Source organism: Mesoplodon densirostris, chromosome 4 (genome assembly GCF_025265405.1).
Source record: "Mesoplodon densirostris isolate mMesDen1 chromosome 4, mMesDen1 primary haplotype, whole genome shotgun sequence".
NCBI lineage: Eukaryota > Metazoa > Chordata > Mammalia > Artiodactyla > Ziphiidae > Mesoplodon > Mesoplodon densirostris.
This window is the reverse complement of record NC_082664.1, coordinates 169298489-169309851: the sequence shown is the minus strand read 5'-3', so window position 1 is coordinate 169309851 and position 11363 is coordinate 169298489. Positions and strand designations below refer to the sequence as shown.

The following is an 11363-nucleotide window of genomic DNA, read 5'->3' as shown; positions in this document are numbered from 1 at the left end:
ATAATAAAATGAAAGGAAAACAAGAAACTTAAGTGGAACATTTTATTAAAATATTAATATATATAATGAAGATAAGGTTCTGATTCAGATTCCATGAAAACATTCAGTATATTCCATAAGAAAATGTATTTGTAAATGTAATAATTAGAGTAGTATTCTGAATCCCTCCTATTTTTACTATTGCATGAGTTTCTATCAGATTTCACGGACTGGAATACAAGATCATACTTGATCTTTTTTGTTTGTTTGTTGGCTGGTTGGTTTGTTTTTCTTTTTCTTGCCACACCATGCAGCACGTGGGATCTCGGTTCCCCATCCAGGGATCAAACCTGCACCCCCTGCAATGGAAGCTCAGAGTCTTAACCACTGGACCACCAGGGAAGTCCCAAGCATACTTGATTTTGATGGTACTATTTGAGATGATTAGATACAGTCTCCAGGCTTCCTGATGTTGTGTCATATAATGGATTTGAGAAGGAGTACATAGAACTCTAAAGAAAAACACATTGAAAAAAGTTATGATTTTAGGCGTTAAAATAAGAGACTTCTTTCCAGATCATGCAGATTGAGGTGATTTTTTTTTTTTTTTTTTTTGTGGTACGCGGGCCTCTCACTGTTGTGGCCTCTCCTGCTGTGGAGCACAGGCTCCGGACGCGCAGGCTCAGTGGCCATGGCCCACGGGCTCAGCCACTCCACGGCATGTGGGATCCTTCAGGACTGGGACACGATCCTATGTCCCCTGTATCGGCAGGTGGACTCTCAACCACTGCGCCACCAGGGAAGCCCTGAGGTGAATTTTTAATGGATTTTCATTTCAGTAATAACTAGAGCATCACCACCTCCTACTTCAGCACCTCCAGTCCACACTGCCTGAACCACTGACACAGGCCTAGTCTTGATGTATGCCCAGCGTCTTCTAGTGGCATAGGAGCCACTGCCTCATCCTCACCTCTGGTGGGATGGGGGAATGTAGTGGCCAGGATCTTGACTCCTTCCTTTTATGGTGCTGGTTTCTCTAAGTCTGCTGTTTTGAGTGTAGTTAAGTTAAACAAAACAAAACAAAAAATTTTAAAAAAACAACAACCAACAGCTTTCAGCTCAGAGAATTCTATTTTGCAGTATATATTAGAAAATCTAAAACATGGAAAGTTGTATAGGACAAACAACCTCATTTCTTCAACAAATAAACTGCAAGGTGGAAATAAGAGAGAGAAAATGAAACCTAGTGATTAAAGAGACTTAAGAGACATGTCTACCAATTTGGATGCATATACCTTATATGGATCATGATTTTAAAAATATAGCAACAATAACAAAGTATAAAACCCCCTACTTACTTATGAGACAATTGGGGTAGGTTGAACACTGATTGAATATTTGATTGTGTCAGGGAATTATTATTAAATGTTTAAGCATGTTACTGTGGTTATATATTTTTTATGTTCTTATCCTGGTACAACTGAAGTCTGTACAGGTAAAATTAAATGATATCTGGAATTTGCTTAAAAACACTCTGGTTGACACCAAGAGTGAACCATAATGTAAACTATGGACTCTGGGTGATAATGACATATCAGTGTAGGTTCATCAATTGTAAGAAATCTACCCCTCTAGTGGTGGATGTTGATAATAGGGGAGGCTATGCATGGGTGGGGGCAGGGAGTATATGGAAAGTTGTAGGTTCTGCCCTGAACCTAAAACTGCTCTAAAGAAAATTAAGTCTATGTAAAAAAATATCACCACCATTCTGGTGGATGAAGGGAGTAGGTGGCAGTAGAGGTGAAACAAGAATGACCACGGGTTGATAATTGTTGATGTTGGCTGATGGGTATGTGGTTTTCATTATACTATTCTCTCAATTTCTATATCAGAATATGAGAATTTTCTCTAAGAATGTTCAGAAGAGTATTTTCGGGGAAGTCTATTTCTCTGTTACAATGTCAGGGAAGGTGCACTTAGTTTAATTAATACAAAGTCATTTGTTTCTGAAACAATAGAAATCAAAATAGCAACAGAAGTCTAGAGCTATGACAGGATTTCTTCTGTAGCCATTCTTAATCAAAAGAAAAAAACATGAAAGAGGAATGATAAATATAAAAATGTCAAATTTAAAACATTTTAATTCCTTACATCATTTGTAATTTTCAGATACTAAAAATTAAACTAAGCTAAAGATTAAGTTTTCTTTCTTTAGTAAAAATGAAAATAGGTTTTATTACACCTTCCTACTTTGTCAAGAAGATGTATTACATTTTGTTTCTTAAATATTCATTTATTTATTTGTTTATTATCCATTAAGTAGGGCTACATTTTCATTTTTATTCTACGACTTGACTGACTTGGCAAATCATCCAAATTAATTCTGTGTTCTGGGAAATATCTTACTTCTTCCTTTCATTCCTAACAAAACAATACTAAAAGTGTATATGACATCATTATTGAAGATGCAATGCCCTTAATTTCTCCTTTCCTCTTTTTAAGTTATCAGGTAACAGAAATAAAAAAGTCAATGGTTGTGTTAGACTTCAACCACATCACTCAAAAATACTAGAAACCACCTGATCTGAAACCTTTGCTACTCGGTTCCAGCAACAGTAACAACTGTTTTATGGAGCATTTTCATTAAAAAAATAATAGGAGAAAATGAAAGTTGGCTTTCTACATGCTCACTTTCACAAAAGAATGAATTTGATACAATATTTCTAAAATCAGATGTAAGGAAGCTTTCATACAGAAGAAGTGATGTGTTATGGCTAATCCTGTTTTATACCCAGATGGATGCTCATGTTACCTATTTAAGAAAGGGGTGAGAGAGATTTTATTATACTTGCCATTTTCTCTCTAGCCTACTTCATATTGCACTGATAAGGAGTAGCCCTTAAAAAAGGCCAAGAAAGATGTAACACACTTTACTTTCTCCTTTCTCTTCCTAAGTTATCAGGTAACGACCCTCACAGCCCACACCTGAATTGAAAGAGAGCATAGAACGCTATTCCCCCTTTTGTGTTTGGGAATAAAATACGAAGAACAGTCAATGAAGAGTTACTGTGAGTAGATGACTAATACTTTGTGGGTTAAACTGATGTTTTCCAGATTTGCCAGCTCTATTTGGGTATGAACAGTGACCACAAAGCCATTTAACAGTGAAGTGATTCTACAAGCAGATTGAAACCATCCTGAAATGGAAAATTCTCATTGCATATTTAGAGACTGAAACTCCTTCCCATCCCATCTCTTTAGTGGAGAAATAATTCCACTAAAACACATCTTTTAACCATGATATGGGAACATGTCCAGACAACACTGTGTGTGTGTGTGTGTGTGCGTGTGCAGGCTTGTCCCCCATTCTGAAACAATACAGTTCATTACCACTTACCTCTGATTTCTCTGGGTTGCTCCAGTTCCCATAAATTGGATTAACAAATGCACAGTTAACATTTCTTTTAGTTTTCCTTAAAGCACCCAGGGCCACAAAAAGAAAAGTAAATATTAAAATGCACCACACGACATTTTCAGGCTATTATCTGATAGAAATTTTTGGGACACATATTATCTAGCCAGTGTACTTATTTTTATGAAGGTATTTCCATAAGTAAAGACTTTTTTGCAGGATACCAAGGCAAACACATTCTTGAAAGCAAATGTAATTTTACCTCTGAATATTTAAATCCAAAAAACCCCAAGCACATAAAAAAAGTTGTTCTTAAAATTGATTGCTTAAATATTATTCAAATAATACCAAGGTGTACAAGATTAGAAAGAACAATGTTATATAAAGTTGAATTGGTTATAAGGAAAGGCCACCTAGAAGTCTCATCGACTTCAAGAGTTGCCAAACCCACCACATCCTGAGGACTATTTTCCATGACAGTGTCTGTCATAAAGATTTGTATGTAGTGCATGTCATATTATTTAACATTTTAAACAGCAAATTTAAATATGAGCATTTTGAAGAGATCTTTATGTTACTATTTCCTTTCATGGATCATAAAGAGGCATGTCCTTGGTAATCTCACATACTGGTCTAGATCTGCATAATTTACTCTGATTAACTGAGCTCCTAAATGATCATTTCCTTTTTATACTTCAGTTACTTAAGAGTCAATAGACTTACCAGAAGACAAGTAGCCCTGGTATAGCTGGTCACAACTCTTAAATGGTGAGGCAACAAGTTAGTTCCTTAACCACTAATTGAAAACTTACGAGTTGGTCTAATTAAATTGAATGAGTGGTGCTTGATTCTTTGCTTTTTCTCTCTCCAAGACTAGTCAATGTTACGTTCTCAGAGTAGTAAACTCAATAATTGGCATAGTTAGAGCAAGAGCCTAGACAGTGCTGCTCTCAAAACAGACTGGGTGGGCATGAAGTGGTGTTTTGAAATATGTCAAAATGTGAAAGCAAAGGCTGGTACAGCAGAAACAACATGCAGGGAGGGAGGATTAGAACAAAATGGAAATTAGGAACTAGGTCAAGATGGGAGAGCCACAAACACCGACAGCTCAGAAAAATTATTCTTGGCTGAAATCAGGCATGAAATCAGGGAACAGGAGGAAACCAAAACCATAAGACTAGACAGGACAGATGGTCCAAAGACTGGGCAGGCAACCAGGAACTGGAGGGACAGGCTCGGCTGGCAGTGGGATAGAATTGAGGTACATGCAACACAAAAGAGTTTGATATGAGGTGATTATTTTTGGCTTTGAACTGCTGAGACCCCAGATGACCTAAAGCAATATTGGCAGGCAGAAGTCAAGTAAATTGATCAATTTCCAACCCTATTAATTCAGCTATTGAAGCTACTTTTCTTCTGAAGGAGTTTAAGTCTTAAATAATTTTCTATTAAAATAAAGTGGCCAGCCTTTAGGGATTGGGTGACTATAAAGAAAGAAGGGTGATACATAAGTGTCAGGATATGGAGTTGTAATAGAACAAGAAAGGGTCACAGTATGAGTAGTGGAAGGTGAGCAAATTTGTTTACTTCAAATTATGTTTATTAGTAATCTCAAACTTTTATTTTTTCCAGATCAAGTGTATGTCTCCCAACATTGGAAATCTCTGAATTGTTGGGCTTAATTCTTAATGTCTTTCCTGTTTAAAAGGTAAAATATTACTCACTGCCCATAGATACTTCCATTAAGAAAAATTTTAAATGTCAACTCCATATATTTACCTTTTCAAGTTCTATGATATAATTTTCCACCTTCATCAATTATATACGTTCAAGCATAATTTGTTTAAGTAAAACACACTTTTACCTAAAAGGATGGATCCTGATATGAGGAAAACAAAATGTTTGACTATGAAGTTTTCTGCCACTTCTAACACTGTATGGTGCAAGATAGTCTGCATTAGGAGAAAAAATGCTTGTTTAACTTACTGTATCTGTCATTAAGCAGACAGCTCTTTAAGAGCTGAGGTTTCAAAGAATGGAGTGACCTCTAGGAATCAGCAAGACATTGACTTAGAAGCTTAGAGTAGAGGAGAGGAAGCTGCATGGATCACATGAGTTTTCCTCCCCTAACTTGTGATGAATTCACTTAAATTATTATTAAGCTTCAGCTACATCCAATATCTGCAGGCACTGTATAAGGTGGCACTGTGAGGGGGCTAAACAGAGAAAATGTTTCTGATGCAAGTTTCCAATTTAAATTTAGTGAGCATATGAACACCTCTAAAGGAATTGACTTCATGGCTTATTAACTAACAAAATTGTTTTAGTGTTGATTAAAAACATGAAAGTATTTTAAATAGATATCTGAAATCACTGTAGATGGGCAATGAAGAAAAACAAAAAATAAAACAAAACTTCATCTATGTTGCATCCAGTAAACATGACTTTCACACTCCATACACTTCACCCATTTAAAGAATATAATTCAAAGTTTTTAATAAAATTAATTTTATTAATTTAAAAAAACTTGGTAAAATATATATAACAAAATTTGCCATTTTACCCATTTTTTAAAAGTGTACAATTCAGTGGCATTCACTGCATTCACAGTGTTGTGCCACCATTACCATTACCTATTTCTAAAATGTTTTCATCAGTAGAAATGGAAATTCTATAGCCATTAAACAATAAAAACTGTTCTCTTCTTCCTCCAGCCCCTGGTAACCTCTAACTTACTTTATGTCTCTATGAATTTACCTAGTCTAGGTGCTTCATATGAGTGGAATAATACAATATCCTTTTGTCTGACTTATTTCACTTAGCATAATGTTTTCAAGGTTAATCCATATTGTAGCCTGTATAAGAACTTCAATAATTTTTATGGCTGAATAGTATTCCACTGTATGCATATGCTACATTTTGTTTATTCATTCATCTGATGATGGACACTTGAGATCTTTCCACATTTTGACTATTGTGAATAATGCTGCTTTGAACATTGGCATATAAGTATCTGGGCCCCATTTCAACTCCTTTGGGTACATAACTAGGAATGGAATTGCTGGATCATATGGTAATTCTATTTTAGATTATGAGGTGGCACCGAACTGTCTTCCATAGCAGTTGTACCATTTTACATTTCCACAAATAATGTATGCAGGTTTCTATTTCTCCACATCCTCACCAACACTTGTTATTTTCTATTTTATTATTACTATTATTGCCATCCCAAAAGGTGTGAAGTGGTATCTAATTATAGATTTGATTCACATTTCCCTAATAACTAATGATGTTGAGCATCTTTTCATATGGTTATTGGCCATTTGTATATCTTCTTTGAAGAAATGTCTATTCAAGTATGCTTATTTTTTTTAATTGGGTTGTCTGTCGATTTGATGAGTTGTAGGAGTTTTTATATATTTTGTATATTAAACTCTTATCATATATATGATTTCAAATATTCCCATTCTATAGGCTGTCTTTTCACTTTCTTAATACCCTTTGACGCATGAAAGTTTTTGATGAAGTCCAATTTATTTATTTATTTTCTTTTGTTTCTTATACTTTTGGTGTCATATATAAGAATGCATTGCCAAATCCCAGGTTATGAAGATTTACTCCTATGATTTCTTCTAAATGTTTTATGGTTTTAGCTCTTATATTGAAGTCTTTGATCTGTTTTGAGTTAATTTTTGTGTGTGGTATGAGGTAGGGGTCCAATTTCATTCTTTTGCATGTAGAAATCCAGTTGTCCCAGCAATACCTGTTGAAGAGATTGTTCTTTCCTTATTGAATGGACTTGTCAAAAATCAACTGGTCATAGATGTATGGGTTTATATTTGGATTCTTAATTATAACCCATTCGTTTCTATGTATATTCATATGCCAATACCATACTGTTTTGTTTGCTGTGGCTTTGTGGTAAGTTTTGAAATCAGGAAGTGTGAGCCCTCCAACTTGATCCTTTAACAAGACTGCTTTTGCTTTTTGGTGCCCTTGCAATTCCATATGAATTTGAGGATCAATTTTCCATTTCTGCAAAGAAGGCTGTTGGAGTTTTAATAGGCACTATGTTGAATCTGTAGATTGCTTTGGGCAGTATTGACATCGTGACAATACTGTCTTCCCATCCATAAACTCGAAATGTCTTTCCACCTATTTAGGTTTTCTTTAATTTTTTTCAGTAATGCTTTGTAATTTTAAGTGTAGAAATATTTCACCTCCCTGGTTAAATTTATTCCCAGGTATTTTATCCTTTTAGATGCTATTCTCAAAAGTGATTGCATTCTTAATTTTTTTTTTCTGATTGTTTATTGCTGGTATTTAGGAGCACACCTGATTTTTATGTGTTGATTTTGTATATTGCAACTTTGCTGAATTCATTTATTAGCTCTAGTAGCTTTTTGGTGGATTCTTTGGGATTTTCTGTATATACATGATCATGACATTTGTAATAGATTTATTTATTCCTTTCTAATTTGGATGGCTTTTTTTTTCTTTTCCTTGTCTAATTGCTCTGGTTAAGGTTTCTTATTGGTAAACACATTTATCTCTAGCTTAATGGAACTATAAAATCTTCATTAATATAAAACTAAATTGTAATGCTAGCATATGAGGCAAATTATTATGGCAATGTTTGGACAGTTTTGGGTAGAGTCTGATTGTCACTTAATGTGAAACCTTTAGACTGGATAAGTGAATAAACCTTTATCTAGGTTGAAAGAAAAACAAGGTGACAGTGAGCATAGGTGTCACCCTGCATGTTGAAGAATGGCTATCAGGAGGGTTACAAGTAAAGAATGACAAGACAATGCCTGAATTGTTTTTACTGACAAGTCTATACTTCAAAATAAACATCAATTCACACATATTGTAAGTTTATTAATTAATAATTTTAATCAACTTTTATAATTTGTCTTACTGAGTGTGTCTTATTAATTATTAATTTTATTTACTAAATTAATTGTTGTTTTTGGTTATCAATCAGTGGTTTACTTTCTTTCTGTTAAGAACAGGCATGTTTTGCTCCAATTTACTGGGATGTCATTTCGTGTGTCTGAGAAACTACTCACACTTCTTAGTCAAGTCCACCAAACACCTAGTGGTAATCCCCACTACCATCTCATGGGAGTAAATCTGTCACAATATATTCATATTTAAAAATAGGCTTAGAAGGGCTTCCCTGGTGGCGCAGTGGTTGAGAGTCCACCTGCCGATGCAGGGGACACGGGTTTGTGACCCGGTCTGGGAAGATCCCACATGCCGCAGAGCGGCTAGGCCCATGAGCCATGGCTGCTGAGCCTGCGCATCTGGAGCCTGTGCTCCGCAATGGGAGAGGCCACAACAGTGAGAGGCCTGTATACCACACACACACAAAAATAGGCTTAGAAAATGTTCAGATGAGCTCAAAACTTTAGCACAAATTATAAAAGTAAGGTGGAATGCCATTTGAGATGGCCATGCATGATGATTCCTGTTACATCCAGGTGGATTGCATTATAAAACTCTACTGTAAAAACCTGTCTACTAAAAAGTATGGAGAACAACACTTTCTGAAGTTGGGCAATCCTAATGCAGCTATCAAGGTGATTTGCAGAGATAAACATGATAATTTATTTACCAAAAGATATTTGCTGTGCATGTGTGTGTGGAGGAATTTGCTCTCATGCTTCCACTAAAGAAATGATTTCTATATTTGTTTCTAAATGCTGAAGAACAGTCTAAGATCCAAGAAATAACTGTCCTGAGTTAAAGGCCTGAAGGAAAATGATGTCTATAATGTGGTGACTCACTCCTTAAGGTGGTGAAATGTTAGAATGCTGATTATGTTATTATCATCTTTCATGTTTATTTAAATTTATCCGACATTCCTAGGACACATATTATCTATCAAACATTGTGTTAGGTCCTATACTTACAAAGTTGATCATTATTTTCTCCTGCCTCTAGAATTTCTTTTGGAGGGTGGCAGCTTGCTAGATTTCTGTCTCTTAGATTAAATTACATTTATAAAATGCCTACCACAAGTAGATGCCCACTAACAGTCCAGTGCTATTCTTTTACCTTCTTTTCTTATTCTCTCCTTTTGTCATTTATAACTTCTTTTAAACTTCCTACTTGTTTCTCCTGACCCCCAAACTTGGGACCAATGAGAGGACATTGGGATAAAGGAAAAAAAATAAGGAAGTGGCAAAATTAGTAATAATACTCACTGTAGTACTTTTAATTTTTTAAAATAAATTTATTTATTTAGAGCTAGCAAGGACCTTTGCAATCATCTTGTTTATGCCTTTTTTACAGATCGAGCAAATGAGGTTTTCCCTCCACTAGATTATAAGTCCTCTGGAGGATAAGGACCTTGTCTGGTTTACTCTTCTCTCTATCTCAGCACCTAATACAGTACCTAGTGTGGCAGGAATCAACTGAATGTTTATAGAAAGAATAACTTAATGAATGCACATAGTCCAAAGGCTTAATGATGGAAAAAAAGCCACTAACCAGCTCTCTACTCTGTTCTTCCATGCCTACTCCCAGCAATGTACTTCATCAATACTCAGAGAGAAAAGACATTCATTTTTACTACTGTTACCATGGAGTCACATTTGTATTTATATTTCTGTTCCACTTAGACCAAGACTTTAAGTGGGCCAGGAGCCTACTTTTGACCTCCCTTTCCATTTTTTTTTTGTTTGTTTTTCAGCTGGTTAAGTGCCAGCCCAGAGGAGCAGCCTGGGGGCTTTCCTGAAGATGAGCAGAGTATAATAGAATAGGGATGGTCCTTCTATCTCTTTCATTACATGGAAACTGAAAAAGTCATATTATTGGAGAAAAATTAATTTGGTACAAATAACTCATTTTACAATATTTGAAAAATAAAGGTCTGTGTCCCTTACATCTCATATTCTCTGAAAAATAAGAGGTATGAAATATCCATGTATAAATATCAGGGGTTGATGTGAGTTTTCAGGCTATAAATATTTGAGTTGTTACTGCTGGGGAAAAATGTTTTCTAACCATAAAAGTACAGGTGACATATTTTTTTTAAAAAGGACCCATCTAAATTATGAAATACAATCATTTCACTGGTGGAAATGGAATTCATTTATTCTGGGAGTCATGCCTATTATATTAAATTTTGCTTAGCCTGATTAATGGTGAATCTGAAGTGTCTCAGAGAAGTAAATCTCAATTCTACTCTACTCACTTCCACCTATGTCATTTTAAACTCTTCAGTTAGGTTTTTCCAAATGTTTCCAGTCCTAAGACTTTCTATGAAGTCTTTCTGAGTGTGCTAATCTTTCAGATAAAGGGAAAATACATTATAAAATGCTAACAAAAATAAAATATTTCTGGTCTCCACTTTTACTCATATCTGTTTTTAATGTTCATTAAACATATGTCTGTCAAGAAGAGATCTTTTTAGAAATGTTTGTTTCTTAGGGTACTAATATTTTTTTTCTGTCTCATTATAAAAATTAATGAGTAATGCTCTTATTTTTGCTTCCTGATCTTAGAACCTATAAAAATGAGTTTTCCTTTTTTTTTTCTGTTTTTGGTTTGTTCATCTTTAACTTGTAGTAATAGGAGGAGATTGGTGCACTGCATGTCATGTGCAATCATCGGTGCCACACGGTTCACGTACATCATCTTTCTTTTCGCAAAACCTTAGACAAGTTTTATTTTACACCTGGTCTCTGACTGTTTCCAATCCAAATTTTAGCCTGTCTGAATAGACTGTTTTTAAGGAGAGGTATCACACATTTTTTAATTTAGACACCACTTTGTCCTTTTTGTAATGAGAGCAACTTTATGGCATTTTGCAAAGATAAGCATAATAGAAGAATATAAGCCAAATGAGAAGGGACTTCCCTGGTGGTGCAGTGGTTAAGAATCCGCCTGCCAATGCAGGGAACATGGGTTCGAGCCCTGGTCTGGGAAGATCCTACATGCTGCGGAGCAACTAAACCCGTGC

The 11363-nt window shown here is 35.2% G+C and overlaps 1 protein-coding gene across 1 annotated transcript in view; it reads right to left on the bottom strand.

The window, feature by feature from the left end:
* Positions 1–410: 410 nt before the first annotated feature.
* MALRD1 (MAM and LDL receptor class A domain containing 1) overlaps positions 411–11363 on the bottom strand; it is a 625167-nt gene continuing 614214 nt past the window's right edge. The window contains exons 40-41 of the mRNA XM_060096153.1: positions 3377–3452; positions 411–491 (exon numbers count right to left, since the gene is read on the bottom strand). Coding sequence (XP_059952136.1) covers positions 411–491; positions 3377–3452 — 157 coding nt within the window. The remainder of the gene's footprint in view (positions 492–3376; positions 3453–11363) is intronic.